Source organism: Petromyzon marinus, chromosome 65 (assembly GCF_048934315.1).
Source record: "Petromyzon marinus isolate PM22_M1 ecotype Great Lakes invasive population chromosome 65, UKy_Petmar_22M1.pri1.0, whole genome shotgun sequence".
Lineage (NCBI taxonomy): Eukaryota > Metazoa > Chordata > Hyperoartia > Petromyzontiformes > Petromyzontidae > Petromyzon > Petromyzon marinus.
The window spans coordinates 1064487-1087792 of NC_133731.1; the positions used below are offsets into that span (position 1 = coordinate 1064487).

At 50.5% G+C, this 23306-nt stretch overlaps 1 protein-coding gene across 1 annotated transcript; it reads right to left on the reverse strand.

Annotated features, from left to right (window-relative positions):
* Positions 1–447: 447 nt before the first annotated feature.
* Positions 448–20681, reverse strand: LOC142906458 (uncharacterized). Its single transcript, XM_076054235.1, has 9 exons — positions 20602–20681; positions 18666–18809; positions 16501–16618; positions 10994–11086; positions 9623–9739; positions 5778–6089; positions 4474–4718; positions 2200–3587; positions 448–1161 (listed from the first exon to the last, which is right to left on the reverse strand). The coding sequence occupies exons 2-9, from the start codon at positions 18756–18758 to the stop codon at positions 1131–1133; spliced, it is 2397 nt and encodes a 798-aa protein (XP_075910350.1). The 5' UTR covers positions 18759–18809; positions 20602–20681; the 3' UTR covers positions 448–1130.
* Between the last annotated feature and the right edge of the window lie 2625 nt (positions 20682–23306).

Sequence of the window (23306 nt, forward strand, 5' to 3'; positions counted from 1 at the left end):
TTACATTTCTCGTCTAACGCTCTACAAAACGTAAACAAAAAAACCGTCAATCTTACACAATGAACGGTTTCTGAACGACACCACACACACGTTTTTTTTTTGGGGGGGGGGGTAGTGGGGAGGTCTTAAAATGAAACAATCTGGGATTTTTAGATTCCTCTCCCCGTCGTTTTTCTCCTAAAAGCGACCCACGGACCAAAATGTCAGCTCTCCACCGTGTCCACAACTACCCCAGGTGTTGTTAGAGACGCCTCGGATGAAGCTCTTCATTTAATGAGATTGTTAACACATCCTGGTTACACCACCAGCCCACAGGGGATTATTGTCACTCGTGACCCCGGTCGCACGAGACCCCAGTCGTGGGCTCGCGAGCAACAACCGCCTGGGTTGGATTCCTAAACCACGTGCAGGGGGTGCTGCTTCCAAAACAAAACGTTAACGCTTAAACATGGGACTATCGGTTTTTAATGGCAAGGGAACGGGTAAAAAAATAATCATAATAATCATAATAATAAACCAGTGTAAACACGATGACAAGTGTAATGTTAGCAGCTCCACTGAAAGCCCCCTCCACTTGTCCGCTGGCGACGTCAACGAGTCAGTGCCCGGAATGTTCCCTGCAGGAGGCTGCCCCCCGCAGCAACGCCGCTTGTTGGCACGGCTGAAAATCCTCGCGAGTGTTAACGTCTTTTTGAAGCACCCTGCTCTTCAGACGGTTCGTCCTCGAAATGTTTTATTTAAAGCTTTCGTGACTGCAGTAATTCATATTGTTAGTTCTTTCAAGTAAAGTCACGTTGAAGGGAAACAATAAGATATATATTTTTTATTGTTTTATATATATATTTTATTGTTTTATTGTTTCCCTTCAACGTGACTTTACCGAAAGAACTAAGGATATGATTCATCTTCTAATTCACATCGTGCGACGATGATGACGACGATGATGACGACGATGACGACGATGACAACGATGACGACAATGATGACGACGATGATGACGACGATGACGACGATGACAACGATGACGACAATGATGATGACGATGATGACGACGATGATGATGATGACGACGATGAGGAATGTTGGAGGTGCACGTCCAGATTGAGAAAATGTCACTGGGTTCATTTGCTTCAGCGGCCGTCCATGAATGACGTCACGCACCTGGGGGGTGGTGGGGGTGGTGGGGGGTGGTGGGGGTGGTGGGGGGGATGGGGGGTGGTGGGGGTGGTGGGGGGTGGGGGTGGTGGGGGTGGTGGGTGGGGGTCAGACATTTGTGACGATGGGGGTGGGGGGAGGGGTGTTGAGAAATGTGACGTCACATCAAAATGTGCAACTTTACAAATAAATATAGACGTCACGTTCTACTTAATCAAATAGACTTTGTTAATAAATGTTTTCTACCTACGACATCAGAGTGCAGCAGCGCCACATTAAATACGCAACTACAATGACAACAATAGTTTACAGCGATTTGAAGCATGTTTAATTTTTTTTGGGGGGGGGGAGAGGGGGTCAGAGCTTTGTGACGTCATATTTTAGGGGGGGTCAGAGCTTTGTGACGTCATATTTTAGGGGGGGGTCAGAGCTTTGTGACGTCATATTTTAGGGGGGGTCAGAGCTTTGTGACGTCATATTTTAGGGGGTGTCAGAGCTTTGTGACGTCATATTTTAGGGGGGGTCAGAGCTTTGTGACGTCATATTTTAGGGGTGTGTCAGAGCTTTGTGACGTCATATTTTAGGGGGGGTGTCAGAGCTTTGTGACGTCATATTTTAGGGGGGGGTCAGAGCTTTGTGACGTCATATTTTAGGAGGGGGGGGGTCTGAATCTTTGTGACGAGAGGGGGGGGGGGTCACAAACCGTCCAAACTCTCTCGTGACGTCATTAATGGACGGCCGCTCACGTGGCTGTTCACCTGCCGACCGCGCTGATCGCAGGCGCGGTGTGGGGGAGGGAAGGACAGCGGCAGCAGCAAGAGGTAAGAGGATTGAGATCGCGACCTTTGAACTCGTCACGTCACGTGAGCGTCGCTCGCACGGCGCCGGGCACGTGGCGTGGAGAGCAGTCGTGGAGCCCCTCCCCCTCTCCCCCTTCCCCCTCCAACCTCCCCCCCTCCCCTCCCCCCTCCCCCCTCCTCCCCCTCCCCCCTCCACCGCCGCTTGTCAACGGGCGGCCCGCGGAAGCGGACATCACAGAGCTACCTCCGAGATCTGGGGAGCTCCGTGGGCAGCTCAGTGGGCAGCTCAGTGGGCAGCTCAGTGGGCAGCTCTGTGGGCAGCTCTGTGGGCAGCTCAGTGGGCAGCTCAGTGGGCAGCTCCGTGGGCAGCTCAGTGGGCAGCTCAGTGGGCAGCTCAGTGGGCAGCTCAGTGGGCAGCTCAGTGGGCAGCTCAGTGGGCAGCTCTGTGGGCAGCTCAGTGGGCAGCTCAGTGGGCAGCTCTGTGGGCAGCTCTGTGGGCAGCTCTGTGGGCAGCTCAGTGGGCAGCTCTGTGGGCAGCTCTGTGGGCAGCTCAGTGGGCAGCTCAGTGGGCAGCAGGTGCCTCAGGCTGGGCAGCTCTGTGGGCAGCTCAGTGGGCAGCTCTGTGGGCAGCTCAGTGGGCAGCTCAGTGGGCAGCAGGTGCCTCAGGCTGGGCAGCTCTGTGGGCAGCTCAGTGGGCAGCTCTGTGGGCAGCTCAGTGGGCAGCTCAGTGGGCAGCTCAGTGGGCAGCAGGTGCCTCAGGCTGGGCAGCTCTGTGGGCAGCTCTGTGGGCAGCTCAGTGGGCAGCTCAGTGGGCAGCTCTGTGGGCAGCTCAGTGGGCAGCTCAGTGGGCAGCAGGTGCCTCAGGCTGGGCAGCTCTGTGGGCAGCTCAGTGGGCAGCTCTGTGGGCAGCTCAGTGGGCAGCTCAGTGGGCAGCAGGTGCCTCAGGCTGGGCAGCTCTGTGGGCAGCTCAGTGGGCAGCTCTGTGGGCAGCTCAGTGGGCAGCTCAGTGGGCAGCTCAGTGGGCAGCTCTGTGGGCAGCAGGTGCCTCAGGCTGGGCAGCGTGACGCCGCTGTGGCGAGCGATCTCCCAGAACCGGCAGCGGTCCCCCCCCTCCCCCCTCACCCCCCGCCGCCCCCCCTCCCAACCACCACCACCACCACAACCACCACCACAACCACCACCACCACCACAACCACCACCACCGCCACAACCACCATCAACACCACAACCACCACCACAACCACCACAACCACCACCACCACAACCACCACCACCACCACCACCGCCACAACCACCACCACCACCACAACCACCACCACAACCACCACCACCACCACAACCACCACCACCACCACCACCACAACCACCACCACCACCACAACCACCACCACCACCACCACAACCACCACCACCACCACAACCACAACCACCACCACCACCACCACAACCACCATCACCACCACCACCGCCACAACCACCACCACCACCACAACCATCACCACCACCGCCACAACCACCACCACCACCACCGCCGGTGTCTGGGCGGCAGGCTTGGACCTGGACGAGCACCGGGCGGGCACAGAGGAGCGGCAACTCCAGCGGCCAGCGCAGACCCAGGTGGTGACGGTGAACCTGCACGGTGACAACACGTGACAACACGTGACAACACGTGACAACACGTGACAACACGTGACAACACGTGACAACACGTGACACGGTGACACGGTGACAACACGGTGACACGTGACAACACGGTGACACGGTGACAACACGGTGACATGTGACACGGTGAACCTGCACGGTGACAACACGTGACAACACGTGACACGGTGACGGTGAACCTGCACGGTGACAACACGTGACAACACGTGACAACACGTGACACGGTGACGGTGAACCTGCACGGTGAGAACACGTGACAACACGTGACAACACGTGACAACACGTGACACGGTGACGGTGAACCTGCACGGTGACAACACGTGACAACACGTGACACGGTGACGGTGACACGTGACACGGTGACAACATGTGACAACACGTGACAACACGTGACACGGTGACGGTGAACCTGCACGGTGACAACACGTGACAACACGTGACAACACGTGACACGGTGACGGTGACACGTGACACGGTGACAACACGTGACAACACGTGACAACACGTGACACGGTGACGGTGACACGTGACACGTGACAACACGGTGACATGTGACACGGTGAACCTGCATGGTGACACGTGACAACACGTGTCACGGTGACGGTGACACGTGACACGGTGACAACACAGTGACGGTGACACGTGACACGGTGACAGTGACATAGTGACACAGTGACATAGTGACACAGTGACACGATGACACAGTGACACGGTGACACAGTGACACAGTGACACTGACACATGCTACGTCCATGCTACGCAGGAGGTCGTGGGTTCGACCCTGACCCTGACGATGCCTGCTGCTGCTGCTGTATATTTGTAGTTTGTGTTCCTCTTTCTCTCTCTCGCCGCTCACCTTGAAGAGTCGGCCGTCTGGAGTGATCCACACGACGCCCTCCACCGCTCCGTCCGGGGCCGCTCCGTCCGGGGCCGCTCCGTCAGGGGCCGCTCCGTCAGGGGCCGCTCCGCCAGGGGCCGCTCCGTCCGGGGCCCCACCGAGCCAGCGCCCGACGTCTGCTAGCGTCACGGCGGGAGGCCGCGTCAGCGGCAGGCCGCCGTGCGGCACCAGGAGGTGCGTGGGATTCTGGGAGCTGCCCAGGCCTGCGGGGAGCGGCGGGGGGGGGGGGGGGGAGTGAAACGTCGGACGTCGTGATGACTCGACGCTCCGTCTACAGCGGCGGGGTATCCTGCACCGAGACAAAGATCCCCCCTGGTGTAGCAGCCTGTAGGGGCGAGTGCCGTTAGTGAGCAGCGCCTACGAAGGCCGGCACGGTGGCACGCAAGGGGGTGGGTGGCCAGCACCACGCCCGGCCGCCTTTGTCTCCCCCAGTGGCGATGTTTGCTGCACACCGCACCCAGGTACTTATTTGAGGTTCAGTCGACCTAGGGGAGGCCCAGGACCGGTTCAGAAATTCGTCACTGGCGTTGGCCGTGAGCGGGAATCGAACTTGGGTCGCTGGGTTCATAGCGCAGCGTGGCGTGAACCGCTGCACTACCGCTCCCTACACCATCACCACCACCATCACCACCATCACCACCACCACTATTATCACCACCACCACCACCACTATCACCACCAACACCACCACCACTATCACCACCACCATCACCACCATCACCACCACCACGACCACCACCACCATCACCACCATCACCACCACCACCATCACCACCACGACCACCACCACAATCACCACCACCACCATCACCACCACCACTATTATCACCACCAACACCACCACCACTATCACCACCAACACCACCACCACTATCACCACCACTATCGCCACGACTATCACCACCACCATCACCACCACCACCATTATCATCACCACCATCATCACCACCACCACCATCACCACCACCATCACCACCACCATCATCACCACCATCATCACCACCACTACCATAACCACCATAACCACCATCGCCACCACCACCACCATCACCACCACCATCATCACCACCATCATCACCACCACTACCATAACCACCATCACCACCACCACCATCACCACCATCACCACCACGACCACCACCACAATCACTACCACCACCACCACCATCATCACCACCATCACCACCACCATCACCACCACCATCACCACCACCATCACCACCACCATCATCACCACCATCACCACCGGCAGTCACTCTCACCGTAGGGGTTGCCGTTGACGTGCGTGCCGATGAGCTCCAGCGATTGGCCAGTGAGCTCCGAGAGGGGCAGCGCCGCGAGGACCAGCGGCTCACGATTGGCCGGCTGCTGCTGCCGGTGCTGCCGCTGATTGGCCGGCTGCTGCTGCCGGTGCTGCTGCTGATTGGCCGGCTGCTGGTGCTGTTGGCGGCACGGCTGGGCGTCCCCTCCCCGGCGAGGCGCTCCCTGCAGGACCAGGGCACGCCGGCACCGGTGACACAACGCCGCTGCGTGCCACCGGTGCTGGGAGCTCATCCCATCCACCGGCACCCACCCTGCAGGACGGCAAGATGCCTCCGGTGAGATGGGGCGGGTGGTGTGCCAGTACAGGAGACCCCTACACCTACAACCACTCACCACAGGAGACCCCTACACCTACAACCACTCACCACAGACAACCCCTACACCTACCACCACTCACCACAGGAGACCCCTACACCTACCACCACTCACCACAGGTGACCCCTACACCTACAACCACTCACCACAGGTGACCCCTACACCTACAACCACTCACCACAGGAGACCCCTACACCTACCCCCACTCACCACAGGAGACGCCTACACCTACAACCACTCACCACAGACAACCCCTACACCTACAACCACTCACCACAGGAGACCCCTCACCTACAACCACTCACCACAGGTGACCCCTACACCTACAACCACTCACCACAGGTGACCCCTACACCTACAACCACTCACCACAGGAGACCCCTACACCTACAACCACTCACCACAGGAGACCCCTACACCTACAACCACTCACCACAGGTGACCCCTACACCTACAACCACTCACCACAGGAGACCCCTACACCTACAACCACTCACCACAGGTGACGCCCTCACCTACAACCACTCACCACAGGTGACGCCCTCACCTACAACCACTCACCACAGGAGACCCCTACACCTACAACCACTCACCACAGGTGACCCCTACACCTACAACCACTCACCACAGGTGACCCCTACACCTACAACCACTCACCACAGGTGACCCCTACACCTACCACCACTCACCACAGGTGACCCCTACACCTACAACCACTCACCACAGGTGACCCCTACACCTACCACCACTCACCACAGGTGACCCCCTCACCTACAACCACTCACCACAGACAACCCCCTCACCTACCACCACTCACCACAGGTGACCCCCTCACCTACAACCACTCACCACAGGTGACCCCCTCACCTACAACCACTCACCACAGGAGACCCCTACACCTACCACCACTCACCACAGGAGACCCCTACACCTACAACCACTCACCACAGGAGACCCCTACACCTACAACCACTCACCACAGGAGACCCCTACACCTACCACCACTCACCACAGGAGACCCCTACACCTACAACCACTCACCACAGGTGACCCCTACACCTACAACCACTCACCACAGGTGACCCCTTCACCTACCACCACTCACCACAGGAGACCCCCTACACCTACAACCACTCACCACAGGAGACCCCTACACCTACAACCACTCACCACAGGTGACCCCTACACCTACCACCACTCACCACAGGTGACCCCTCACCTACCACCACTCACCACAGACAACCCCCTCACCTACCACCACTCACCACAGACAACCCCCTCACCTACAACCACTCACCACAGGAGACCCCTTCACCTACCACCACTCACCACAGGAGACCCCCTACACCTACCACCACTCACCACAGGAGACCCCTACACCTACAACCACTCACCACAGGAGACCCCTCACCTACAACCACTCACCACAGGAGACCCCTACACCTACAACCACTCACCACAACAACCCCCTCACCTACCACCACTCACCACAGGAGACCCCTACACCTACAACCACTCACCACAGACAACCCCCTCACCTACCACCACTCACCACAACAACCCCCTCACCTACCACCACTCACCACAGGAGACCCCTACACCTACAACCACTCACCACAGACAACCCCCTCACCTACAACCACTCACCACAGGTGACCCCCTCACCTACCACCACTCACCACAGACAACCCCTACACCTACAACCACTCACCACAGACAACCCCTACACCTACAACCACTCACCACAGACAACCCCTACACCTACAACCACTCACCACAGACAACCCCTACACCTACAACCACTCACCACATATGGGTTCGATCCAGACCCTGACGCCTGCTGCTGCTATATATTTGGAGTTTGTGTCTCTCCATCTAATCATCATCATCATCACGGTGGCTATGAGATGTTAACTACCTCGCCTGGTCTACAGGAGGTCTGTGTCTCTCTCTCATCATCATCATCACGGTGGCTATGAGATGTTAACTACCTCGCCTGGTCTACAGGAGGTCTGTGTCTCTCTCTCATCATCATCATCATCACGGTGGCTATGAGATGTTAACTACCTCGCCTGGTATACAGGAGGTCTGTGTCTCTCTCTCATCATCATCATCACGGTGGCTATGAGATGTTAACCACCTCGCCTGGTGTACAGGAGGTCTGTGTCTCTCTCTCATCACCATCATCACGGTGGCTATGAGATGTTGACTACCTCGCCTGGTGTACAGGAGGTCGTGGGTTCGATCCAGACCCTGACGCCTGCTGCTGCTGCTGTATATTTGTAGTTTTGCGGTGTCTCTCTCTCTCTCTCCCCCTGGTGGTCGCGTGGATTTTTCTCTGGGTCCCCCACAGTTTTTCCTCCTCCAGGGTTCAGAATCGAGGTCACCACGCGTTCAGGTTATTGGGCCTCTGCGAGAAATGTTCCACGCGGCGACGATGATGGGCCAACTTCGCTGAGCCGCTTTCGTTTTGCGTGTCCACGTGGCGAGCTCAGCGGGGCCTTGCCTGGCCACAGGAAGATTAATAATAGTTTGTCGATTTGAGCTCAGACAATCGCTTCCCACGCCCCACCACGTGAGTGGCGCCAGCAGCCGCTACTGGCGCCGGGGGGTGGGGCACGGGTGACGTCACCCAGCGGGTGACCTCACCCAGCAGGGTGACCTCACCCAGCCGGTGACCTCACCCAGCAGGGTGAGGTCACCCAGCCGGTGACCTCACCCAGCTGGGTGAGGTCACCCAACCCTCACCCAGGAGGTGACCTCACCCAGCCGGTGACCTCACCCAGCCGGTGACCTCACCCAGCCGGTGACCTCACCCAGCAGGGTGACCTCACCCAGCCGGTGACCTCACCCAGCTGGTGACCTCACCCAGCCGGTGACCTCACCCAGCCGGTGACCTCACCCAGCCGGTGACCTCACCCAGCCGGTGACCTCACCCAACCATCACCCAGCAGGTGACCTCACCCAGCCGGTGACCTCACCCAGCTGGTGACCTCACCCAACCCTCACCCAGCAGGTGACCTCACCCAGCCGGTGACCTCACCCAGCCGGTGACCTCACCCAGCTGGTGACCTCACCCAGCGACCTCACCCAGCTGGTGACCTCACCCAGCCGGTGACCTCACCCAGCCGGTGACCTCACCCAACCATCACCCAGCAGGTGACCTCACCCAGCCGGTGACCTCACCCAGCCGGTGACCTCACCCAACCATCACCCAGCAGGTGACCTCACCCTGACCTCACCCAGGTGACCTCACCCTGCAGGTGACCTCACCCTGACCTCACCCAGCCGGTGACCTCACCCTGACCTCACCCAGCAGGTGACCTCACCCTGCAGGTGACCTCACCCTGACCTCACCCAGCCGGTGACCTCACCCTGACCTCACCCAACAGGTGACCTCACCCTGCAGGTGACCTCACCCTGACCTCACCCTGACCTCACCCAGCCGGTGACCTCACCCTGACCTCACCCAGAAGGTGCCCGTTCCCATCAGGCGTGGCTCTCCCCTCCGAGTCCGTGACGCCCGGCGCCGGCACCCACGAGTCCGGCACCGCACGCAGATCTCGCTCCACGTTCCAGCGGAACACTGGGGGGGGAGCGTGGGGGAGCAGGCGGGAAGCATGGGGGGAGCAATCAGGAAGCATGGGGGAGCAATCAGGAAGCATGGGGGGAACAATCAGGAAGCATGGGGGGAGCAATCAGGAAGCATGGGGGGAGCAATCAGGAAGCATGGGGGGAGCAATCAGGAAGCATGGGGGGAGCAATCAGGAAGCATGGGGGGAGCAATCAGGAAGCATGGGGGGAGCAATCAGGAAGCACGGGGGGAGCAATCAGGAAGCATGGGGGAAGCAGGCGGGAAGCATGGGGGGAGCAATCAGGAAGCACGGGGGGAGCAATCAGGAAGCATGGGGGAGCCGCGAGGAAGCACGCGGGAAGCGTGTACAATGAGCAGGGTGTGTATGCAAGATCAGGGAAGCGATGGTAAGCGAGGGGAGATAACGTTACATAATAAACGAGCTTTTTTACATAGAGAAATAAAAGCATTTAAAAATAAACATTTATCCACACCTACTTTATTATTTTATCTATATCTATATATATGAAAGGGAAAGTTGTGAATACGTGTGTCTGTTTGAAATGTTGAGCGAACTTTCCGACATGCATAAAAACTTGAAATTTGGCATGTGGGTAGCTTCCAGACTGTACACAATGAAAAAAGCATAAAAATAGATTTCGATTTAAAGCTTTCGTGACTGCAAGGATTCATCTTCTTTGGTTCTTTCGGTAAAGTCACCACGTAGAATGAGAATAAAATAATAAATTGATAAAATAAAGTAACACAATAAAATTCTCACGACGTTTCGGCCACAACACAAGCGGCCTTCATCAGGTGAAGGGACGAGACCGTCTGGAGCGCTGTCCTCCAGCGCTGTCCTACCAGACAGTCTCGTCCCTTCACCTGATGAAGGCCGCTTGTGTTGTGGCCGAAACGTCGTGAGAATTTTATCGCGTTACTTCATCGATTCATTATATTATTCTCATTCGACGTGACTTCACACAAATAAGACTTTTGTATCTTGGGGGAGGGCACAACCATAGATGTATCACATTGCACGGCAAGTGAGCGGGTGACGTCACACCTGTGACGTCACACCTGTGACGTCACAGGTGTGACGTCACCCGCATGCCCGCTGACGTCACGCATCCCCGCCCACCCCCGCCCGCCCCCGCCCTCCGCAATCGGCCGCGTACTAATCCAAGGCAAGAATCCAAGTGACGGGCGAGGCCACGCGGTGAAGCCGAGTTTGACGGCAGTGAAAAATGACGGCGTGCGACTGACCCGCTAGGTGCTTGGCCGCTCGGTGGGCAGCGAATCGTCGGGCGGCAGCCCTGTTGGGCTTCCTGTCGAGCCGAGCCCACAGGCAGGCCGCCCCTGGCCACGCACACACACAGGCAAAGATCCCCCGTGTGGCCTCGGCACACCGTGGGGGCAAGTGCACAATGAACTGCACTATACACTACACTATACACTACATTACTATACACTACACTACTATACACTACAGTGTAGTGTATAATAGTGTAGTGACTACACTATACACTACTATACCACACTATACACTATACTACTATACACTACACTATACACTACATTACACTACTATACACTACACTATACACTACACTACTATACACTACACTATACACTACACTACGATACACTACACTACTATACACTACATTACTATACACTACATTACTATACACTACATTACTATATACCACGCTATACACTACACTATACACTACATTACTATACACCACACTATACACTACATTACTATACACCACACTATACACCACACTATACACCACACTATACATTACATTACTATACACTACTACACACTACACTACATTACTATACACTACACTACTACACACTACACTATACACTACATTACTATACACTACATTACTATACACTACATTACTACACACTACACTATACACTACATTACTATACACTACTATACACTACATTACTATACACTACACTATACACTACATTACTATACACTACACTACAATACACACAATATACACTACACTATACACTACACACTACACTATACACTACACTATACACTACACACAATATACACTACAATATACACTACACTATACACTACACTACACTATAATATACACTATAATATACACTACAATATACACTACACTATACACTACACACTACACTATACACTACATTATACACTACACTATACACTACACTATACACTACAATATACACTACACTATACACTACACTATACACTACAGTCGGCAGCCTATGGCTCGCGAGCCAGATTTGGCTCTTTTGATGACTGCATCTGGCTCGCAAATAAATCTTAGCTGACGTTTCATAACATAAGTAGTGAATAATTCCGTTGACATTAAAGTAAGACATTACCGAAATCACAGTGTTAAAAATAACGTTTAAAATATAAAGCATTCTCACGCATTTTAATCCATCCATCCATCCATTTTCTACCGCTCCTGCTCAGGGTTGCAGGTGGCTGGAGCCAATCCCAGCTATCCGACACCAAAACTCTATTTTTATTGGATAATGCGGTAGCCTAGGGGTCGTTGTGAGGTCAAGAAGTAAACTTCCGTCCTTTTAATCCAACAGTCAGCTAGCTAATGTATGCAGAGCAAACCCATTTTGATGAAGATGGCAAAAAGAAAAAAACGATGAGGAGTACCGCACAGTTCAGCACGAATGGACGGAAGAATTCGCCTTTGTGGAGAGAGAGAGGGAAGGTTCTGCGGTGCGTCTGACATGCAGTGATAAAATTTAATCGATGAAACGGTCAAATATAGAGCGGCACTTCGGCACACGCCATGCTGCATCTGCATCGAAATATCCAGCGGGGGACAGCAGAAAGAAGGCATGCGCCAAGAGAGCTACTGTCCAGGGCGCAAGCTAGTCACCAGCAACTCCGTGTATGCACCAGACAAGGTGACGGGAATTCGGATAGCTTTGCTGGTCCTTTAGCAATTGTGAGGGAACGGAAATCCATTCACAGATGGCGAGTATGCCAACACATTCACGGCTTGATGTGGCCAACCAACGTTTTGACGACTTTTCGGATGAAGACAAGATGATCAAACGAATAAAAGACACGCCTCTGTCGGCAAAAGCTGCTCACGAGCGTACCGTAATGATGGCAAATCAAGTGGAGGAAGCACAAGCGAAGGACATAAATGCTGCTCCATACTGTTCCCTCGCTTTGGATGAGTCAACGGACGTAAGTCATTCATCCCAGTTCAGTGCGATTGCAAGGTACGCTGCAGGTGACACACCGCGTGAGGAAAGTCTTGCTGACTTGCCAATGAAAGGGTCAACGAGAGGGGAGGAGGATTTATTCAAGTCTTTCATCGAGTTCGCGAAAGAAAAAAATCTACACCGATGGATAAGCTTATATTTTGATTTAAAGCTTTCGCGTGACTGCAATAATTCATATTCTTAGCTCTTTCGGGAAAGTCACGTTGAAGGGAAACAATAAAAAATATATATAAAACAATAAAAATTCTCACGACGTTTCGACCATAACACAAACGGTCGTCATCAGGTGTGTCGGTTTGCATTTAACGGATGAAAGCCTCAACGCCTGCATGACGCTTAACCTCACCACGTATCAACCAGTCTACAAAGCCATCAGCAAAACCATGCAGCACCAGAAGTCGCATTAATGGTAAGAAGTATTTTATTTATTATTGGTTGTTGGTATAACGTTATTAAAAAGGATACATTCAGAGACTTATTATATTCGAAAATTGGTGATCTTAGTTAAAGATACACGAATTTAGTTGTATTCAGTCTTAAAAAAAATATGATATGGCTCTCACGGAAATTTATTTTAAAATATGTGGCTTTCATGGCTCTCTCAGCCAAAAAGGTTCCTGACCCCTGCACTACACTATACAATACATTATACACTACTATACCACACTATACACTACTATACCACACTATACACTTCACTAGTACACTATACACTACACTATTATACACTACAACTACTATACACTTCACTAGAACACTATACACTACTATACCACACTATACACTACACTACTATACACTACACAATACACTACATTACACTACACTACTACACACTACACTATTATACACTACACTACTATACCACACTATACACTACTATACCACACTATACACTACACTACTATACACACTACACTACTATACCACACTATATACTACTATACACTACACTATACACTACATTACTATACACTACACTACTATACCACACTATACACTACTATACCACACTATACACTTCACTAGTACACTATACACTACACTATTATACACTACAACTACTATACACTTCACTAGAACACTATACACTACTATACCACACTATACACTACACTACTATACACTACACAATACACTACATTACACTACACTACTATACACTACACTATTATACACTACACTACTATACCACACTATACACTACACTACTATACACACTACACTACTATACCACACTATATACTACTATACACTACACTATACACTACATTACTATACACTACACTACTATACCACACTATACACTACTATACACTACACTAAACATTAGACTAAACACACTATACACTACACTACTATACCACACTATACACTACTATACACTACACTGCTATACACTACGCAACTATACACTACACTACTCTATTATACACTACTACACTACACTACTATACACTACACTATACACTACTGTACACTACAGTACACTACACACTACACTACTATACACTAAACTATACACTTCACACTACACTACTATACACTACACTAGACACTACTATACACTACACTACTATACATGACACTATACACTACACTACTATACACTACACTATACACTACAATACACTACACTACTATACACTACATACTACACTATACACTACAATACACTACACTGTACACTACATACTACACTATACACTACAATACTATACACTACATACTACACTATACACTACACTACTATACACTATATACTACACTATACTACTATACACTACACTACAATACACTACACTACTATACACTACACTACTAAACACTACACTACACTATACACTACTGTACACTACACTATACACTACATACTACAATATACACTACACTACTGTACACTACACTATACACTACACTATACATATACTGTACATGACACGACACCTGTGGCTGGCTATCAAGCAACGACGGCCACCGCGGCGCTTTCAGATCGCGCTGCGTCTGCGGCCGTCTGGAACGCTCTTCCCTTCCAATACTGGGAGGCCGCTGGGAGCTGCGACGCCACTTGGAAATCGTCGTCGACACCGACGAACCAATGTCTTTAGAACTGCTCCTTGTTGTTGTTGTTGTTGTCCTTCCCGCAGCACCTCCGCTGGGCACGGCTGGCTACGTACGGTGGTGCGCGTGCACACGACACATCTGTGTAATGACCTCTATCTGTCACATCAGTGTCCCGAATGATGATAACAAAACGATGCAAACTTCCAGTGTCACGATAATAATAATTTTGCAGGCGGCGTGTTTCATCCGTAGAGCCCCACCGCGTATGGAAAGCATGGAAATAAACGGAACCAGTTGGGTAAACGGGGCAGGACTAGACAGAGGGGTGAAGGCCAATTTACCGACTCACCCACCTACAAACCCACTCATCAACTCACCCACCTACTCACCCACTCGCCCACCGATTCACCCCCTCGCCAACCTACTCACCCACTCACTCGCAAACTCGCCCACCTATTCACCCCCTTACCAACCTACTCACCCACTCACTCGCAAACTCGCCCACCTATTCACCTACTCACTCGCCAAATCACCCGCCTACTCGCCCACTCACCCAATCACCCACCTACTCACCCACTCACTCGCAAACACGCCCACGTATTTACCTACTCACCCACTCACTCGCCAAATCACCCACCCACTCGCCCACTCACTCGCCACCTCACTCACCTACTCACCCACTCACTCGCCAACTCACCTACCCACTCGCCAACTCAGTCACCTACTTACTCACCTACTCGCCCACTCACTCGCCAACTTACCTACCTACTCACCCACTCACTCGACAACTCACCTACCCACTCACTCACCAACTCACCTAACTACTCACCCACCCACTCGACAACTCACCCACCTACTAACCCACTCACTCGCCAACTCACCCACCTACTCGCCCACTCAGGCACCTACTCGCCCACTCGGGCACCTACTCACTTGCCAACTCACCCACCTACATGCCAACTCACCCACCTACATGCCAACTCACCCATTCACATGCTAACTCACCCACGCATCCACCCACTCACCCGACAACTCACCCATCGATTCGCCCACTCACCCACCTACTTGCCCACTCACTCACCCACCCACCCACTCACCCACTCACCCACCTACTCACCCACTTACTCACCAACTCACCCACCTATTCGCCCACTCACCCACCAACTCACCCACCTATTCGCCCACTCACCCACCTATTCGCCCACTCACCCACCAACTCACCCACTCACCCACCTACTCGCCCACTCACCCACCAACCCACCCACTCACTTGCCAACTCACCCACCTACTCGCCCACTCACCCACATACTCACCCACCTACTCACCCACTCACTCACCCACTCACCCACTCACACTCTCACAGGTGGTGGCAGTGGCTAGGGGACGCCTCCATCCAGCAGCGGATGGACCACGGCCGCGGCTCCGTTCTTTACCTGCGCGCTCGGTCACATAGCAGCACGTGCCGTCCACCTTCTCGGTGGCCACGGCGGCTGCGACCCCAGACTCTACGGCGTCCGGGTTCAACTCCTCAGTAGCCAAGACTTTAAACGGCTGCACGCACACACACACACACACGCGTACACACACACGTACGCATTCGCACACACGCGCACGCACTCGCGCACGCACACACACATACACCCGCTCACACACGCGCACACACACACGGACACATGTGCTCACACACGCGCACACACACACGGACACACGCGCACACACACACGCGCTCACACACACACACACACGCGCACAGACACACACACGCGCACACGTGCTCACACACGCGCACACACGCACACGAAATAAAACCAAAGATGAAAGATTGTCCCGCCCCCCGTGTAGCATTTAGCAAAGCCGCTGGGGGGGGGTAAGTGTGGAGAGCGAGCACCTTGTCAAAGACATAACGCCGTCTCCGCTCGTTAACGCCGCACGTGTGTGCGTGTGTGCGAGCGTGTGTGTGTGTGTGCGTGTGTGCGAGCGTGTGTGTGTGAGCGTGTGTGCGTGTGTGTGTGCGTGTGTGCGTGTGTGTGTGCGTGCGTGTGTGCGAGCGTGTGTGTGTGAGCGTGCGTGTGCGTGTGTGTGCGTGTGTGTGTGTGTGCGAGCGTGTGTGTGTGCGTGTGTGCGAGCGTGTGTGTGTGAGCGTGCGTGTGTGCGTGTGTGTGTGCGTGCGTGTGTGCGAGCGTGTGTGTGTGCGTGTGTGCGAGCGTGTGTGTGTGTGTGCGTGTGTGCGAGCGTGTGTGTGTGAGCGTGTGTGCGTGTGTGTGTGCGTGTGTGCGTGTGTGTGTGCGTGCGTGTGTGCGAGCGTGTGTGTGTGAGCGTGCGTGTGCGTGTGTGTGCGTGTGTGTGTGTGTGCGAGCGTGTGTGTGTGCGTGTGTGCGAGCGTGTGTGTGTGAGCGTGCGTGTGTGCGTGTGTGTGTGCGTGCGTGTGTGTGAGCGTGCGTGCGTGTGTGCGTGTGTGCGAGCGTGTGTGTGTGTGTGCGTGTGTGCGAGCGTGTGTGTGTGAGCGTGTGTGCGTGTGTGTGTGCGTGTGTGCGTGTGTGTGTGCGTGCGTGTGTGCGAGCGTGTGTGTGTGAGCGTGCGTGTGCGTGTGTGTGCGTGTGTGTGTGCGAGCGTGTGTGTGTGCGTGTGTGTGAGCGTGTGTGTGTGAGCGTGCGTGTGTGCGTGTGTGTGTGCGTGCGTGTGTGCGAGCGTGTGTGTGTGAGCGTGCGTGTGCGCGTGTGTGTGTGCATGCGTGCGTGTGTGCGAGCGTGTGTGTGTGCGCGTGCGTGTGCGCGTGTGTGCGTGCGTGCGTGTGTGTGAGCGTGCGTGCGTGTGTGCGTGTGTGCGTGTGTGTGTGCGTGCGTGTGTGCGAGCGTGTGTGTGTGCGTGTGTGTGTGAGCGTGCGTGTGCGTGTGTGTGCGAGCGTGTGTGTGTGCGTGTGTGTGTGAGCGTGCGTGCGTGTGTGCGTGTGTGTGTGCGTGCGTGTGTGCGAGCGTGTGTGTGCGTGCGTGTGTGTGTGAGCGTGCGTGTGCGTGTGTGCGTGCGTGTGTGTGTGTGTGCGTGCGTGTGTGCGCGTGTGTGTGCATGTGTGCGAGCGTGCGTGTGTGTGTGTGCGTGCGTGCGTGTGTGTGTGTGCACACGCTGCGCTACGAACCCGGCTATGACCCGAGTTCGATTCCCGCTCACGGCCAACACAACCGGTGACGATTATCTGAACCGGTCCTTGGGGCCTCCGCTAGGTCGACTCAGCCTCAAACGAGTACCCGGTGCGGTGCGTAAAAACATCGCCACTGGGGGAGGAGACAAAGGCGGCTGGGCGTGGTGCTGGCCACCCACCCCCTCGTGTGCCGCTCCGGCCTTTGTAGGTGCTCGCTACAACAGCACTTGCCCCAACAGTCTGTTGAGGCTACACACGGGGGATCTTTGTCTTTGTGTGCGTGCGTGCCGTCGAGCGAAGCACACGAGCCCCGGCTTCTGCCGTGTGGAAAAACCAACGGTGGCGGCCTTGCCGTGAGGGCCGTGCCGGTGCTGGCTCGGCCCGGCACGGCCCGGCACGGCCCGGCACGGCACGGCCCGGCACGGCACGGCCCGGCACGGCACGTGGAGGCGTGTCACTCGCCTGGTCGCGCCGTTTTGACGCGGGGCAGGGAAACACGGAGACCGTGAAGACGCAGGGGATTTTCTGCTGAACGCAGACTTCAGGATGCAGCATTGTTGTGTTGTTGTTGTTGGTTGTTGTTGGTTGTTGTTGTCGTCGGGTTTTCTGAAGACGTGAAAAAGGCACAAGTGGGAGGCGGGGCATGACACTGGTTCAGCACACTCGAGCAGAAACTGCTAAAACTAAACTAGTTTTGTTACAATGAATAAAACGACGTCTGTCACAACAAACTATCCGTCTCAAATGGCTCTCACCTGGTTACATCAATGAACTTTGCAATACAGGGACTCCTCCACTTACGAACTTTCAGAGATACGAACAAACCTGGTCCGTACGTCCAGTTGCCAGTTCGGACCGAGAGTCATAAGTTCAACCACCGCGCAATAGATGGCGGTGGTGGCATCTACATCTACAGAACGTGAAGAACCAGTGGCATCTACATCTGCAGAACGTGAAGAACCAGCGGCATCTACATCTGCAGAACGTGAAGAACCAGTGGCTTCTACGTGGCATCTGCAGAACGTGAAGAACCAGTGGCATCTACATCAACAGAACGTGAATAACCAGTGGCATCTACATCTGCAGAACGTGAAGAACCAGTGGCATTTACTTCTGCAGAACGTGAAGAACCAGTGGCATCTACATCTGCAGAACGTGAATAACCAGTGGCATCTACATCTGCAGAACGTGAAGAACCAGTGGCATCTACAGAACGTGAAGAACCAGTGGCATCTACATCTGCAGAACGTGAAGAACCAGTGGCATCTACATCTGCAGAACGTGAAGAACCAGTGGCATCTACATCTACAGAACGTGAAGAACCAGTGGCATCTACATCTGCAGAAGATGAAGAACCAGTGGCATCTACATCTGCAAAACGTGAAGAACCAGTGGCATCTACATCTACAGAACGTGAAGAACCAGTGGCATCTACATCTGCAGAATGTGAAGAACCAGTGGCATCTACATCTGCAGAACGTGAAGAACCAGTGGCATCTTCATCTGCAGAACGTGAAGAACCAGTGACATCTACATCTGCAAAACGTGAAGAACCAGTGGCATCTACATCTACAGAACGTGAAGAACCAGTGGCATCTACATCTGCAGAAGATGAAGAACCAGTGGCATCTACATCTGCAGAACATGAAGAACTAGTGGCATCTACATCTGCAGAACATGAAGAACCAGTGACATCTACATCTGCAGAACGTGAAGAACCAGTAGTACACTCACTACTAGTACACTCACCACTACACTCACCACTAGTACACTCACTACTAGTACACTCACCACTACACTCACTACTAGTACACTCACCACTACACTCACCACTAGTACACTCACTACTAGTACACTCACTACTACACTCACCACTAGTACACTCACTACTTGTACACTCACCACTACACTCACCATTAGTATACTCACCAACACATTCACCACTAGTACACTCACCACTAGTACACTCACCACTAGTACACACACCACTAGTACACTCACCACTAGTACACTCACCACTAGTACACTCACCACTAGTACACTCACCACTAGTACTCTCACTACTAATACACTCACCACTACACTCACCACCACAAACCTGTCAACCCCTTATCAGTGCCCTACCTTACTACAGACTAACTCAGATCCTTATTGGTCACCCCGCGCCCCTTATCAATCTCAACGTTCATCCTACAAAGTTCCATCACAAGGAGAGAAACACGAACAAAACAGCCAGACAGTTTTTAAAGCTCAATTTCTCCGCACAATAATAAAGTTAAACCGTGTGGGGGTTCGGCACGGAACGATTATAAAGATTATAAAATCGATATGATCCGTCACGGATGATTATAAAGATGATATAATCGATATGATCGTCACACCAACAACATCGGCTCACACGTGGAGGCTTGCAGGCACATTGCTGATGGGAAAGCAAGCAACGCGTTTTATTGTGGTGCTCTTCCGTCTTCCGGAAGAGTATCATATGCTTTGGGCGCGCCACCGAGATTCGGGTACAATGTCTTCCAGAAGAGGAAGAAGAGTGCGCTACCATCTGTTTTTTGTGTTGCTTCTTCCGTCTTCCGGAAGACGATCAAATGCATTGAGCGCCCCACACACCCCCTCCCACTGAGATTCGGGTAGATATCTTCCAGAAGAAGAAGATACAAGCTCTACCCCCTGTTTTTTGGGTGGCGGGAGAGGCAGGGATCCGGTGTGGGTAGGCTCAACTTCCGGAAGGGGAAGATTGGTAGATATCTTCCGGAAGATGAATATCAAATATAGTTCCCAAAATATAAAATAAATTTTGATTTAAAGCTTTCGAGACTGCAGTAATTCATATTCTTAGCTCTTTCGGTAAAGTTACGTTGAAGGGAAACAATAAAATAATAATATATATATAAACCAATAAAAATTCTCACGACGTTTCGACCATAACACAAACGGCCGTCATCAGGTGTGTCGGTTATCATTTTTTTTTATTTTTTATAAATAAATACACCGTTTAAAAATAAATAAATTTATGCAAACCGACACACCTGATGACGACCGTTTGTGTTATGGTCGAAACGTCGTGAGAATTTTTATTGTTTTATATATATTTTATTATTTTATTGTTTCCCATCAACGTAACTTTACCGAAAGAGTTAAGAATATAAAATATATCTTCCGGAAAAAAGTAAATATAACATAAAATAAAATGTGATCTTCCAAAAGATAAAGTAAGTATTCCAGATTAAAATTATATCATCCAGAAGATTAAATAAGTATTCCAGATTAAAATTATATCTTCCAGAATATAAAATAAGTATTCCAGATTAAAATTATACCTTCCAGAAGATTAAATAAGTATTCCAGATTAAAATTATATCTTCCAGAATATAAAATAAGGATTCCAGATTAAAATTATATCTTCCAGAATATAAAATAAGGATTCCAGATTAAAATTATATCTTCCAGAAGATAAAATAAGGATTCCAGATTAAAATTGTATCTTCCAGAATATAAAATAAGTATTCCAGATTAAAATTATATCTTCCAGAAGATAAAATAAGTATTCCAGATTAAAATTATATCTTCCAGAAGATAAAATAAGTATTCCAGATTAAAATTATATCTTCCAGAAGATAAAAAAGTATTCCAGATTAAAATGATACCTTCCAGAAGATTAAATAAGTATTCCAGATTAAAATTATACCTTCCAGAATATAAAATAAGTATTCCAGATCAAAATTATACCTTCCAGAATATAAAATAAGTATTCCAGATTAAAATTATATCTTCCAGAAGATTAAATAAGTATTCCAGATTAAAATCATACCTTCCAGAAGATAAAATAAGTATTCCAGATTAAAATTATACCTTCCAGAAGATAAAATAAGTATTCCAGATTAAAATTATACCTTCCAGAAGATTAAATAAGTATTCCAGATTAAAATTATACCTTCCAGAATATTAAATCAGTATTCCAGATCAAAATTATATCATCCAGAAGATAAAATACGTATTCCAGATTAAAATTATACCTTCCAGAATATAAAATAAGTATTCCAGATCAAAATTATATCATCCAGAAGATTAAATAAGTATTCCAGATTAAAATTTTACCTTCCAGAATATAAAATAAGTATTCCAGATCAAAATTATATCATCCAGAAGATAAAATAAGTATTCCAGATTAAAATTATATCTTCCAGAAGATTAAATAAGTATTCCAGATTAAAATCATACCTTCCAGAAGATAAAATAAGTATTCCAGATTAAAATTATACCTTCCAGAAGATAAAATAAGTATTCCAGATTAAAATTATACCTTCCAGAAGATAAAATAAGGATTCCAGATTAAAATTATACCTTCCAGAAGATTAAATAAGTATTCCAGATCAAAATTATATCATCCAGAAGATTAAATAAGTATTCCAGATTAAAATTATACCTTCCAGAATATAAAATAAGTATTCCAGCTTAAAATTATATCTTCCAGAAGATAAAAAAGTATTCCAGATTAAAATTATACCTTCCAGAAGATTAAATAAGTATTCCAGATTAAAATTATACCTTCCAGAATATAAAATAAGTATTCTAGATAAAAAATTATATCTTCCAGAATATCAAATATAAATATTCCCGATTAAAATATCTTCCAGAAGATAAAATACATCATCCAGATTAAAATAATACCTTCCAGAATATCAAATAAGTATTCCTAGATTAAAATCATACCTTCCAGAATATAAAATAAGTATTCCAGATTAAAATTATATCTTCCAGAATATAAAATAAGTATTCCAGATTAAAATTATATCTTCCAGAATATAAAATAAGTATTCCTAGATTTAAATTATACCTTCCAGAATATAAAATAAGTATTCCAGATAAAAATTATATCTTCCAGAATATCAAATATAAATATTCCCGATTAAAATATCTTCCAGAAGATAAAATACATCATCCAGATTAAAATAATACCTTCCAGAATATCAAATAAGTATTCCTAGATTAAAATCATACCTTCCAGAATATAAAATAAGTATTCCAGATTAAAATTATATCTTCCAGAATATAAAATAAGTATTCCAGATTAAAATTATATCTTCCAGAATA

Bases quoted from the DNA above. Each gene is read 5' to 3' on its own strand.
- LOC142906458 (XM_076054235.1), bottom strand. From the start codon at position 18,758: ATGCTGCATCCTGAAGTCTGCGTTCAGCAGAAAATCCCCTGCGTCTTC. The intron at 16,619-18,665 runs GCGAGTGACACG...GTGTGCGTGCAG, and splicing joins CGTCAAAACGGCGCGACCAG to CCGTTTAAAGTCTTGGCTAC. The intron at 11,087-16,500 runs GTAAAGAACGGA...GTGCGTGGCCAG, and splicing joins CTATGTGACCGAGCGCGCAG to GGGCGGCCTGCCTGTGGGCT.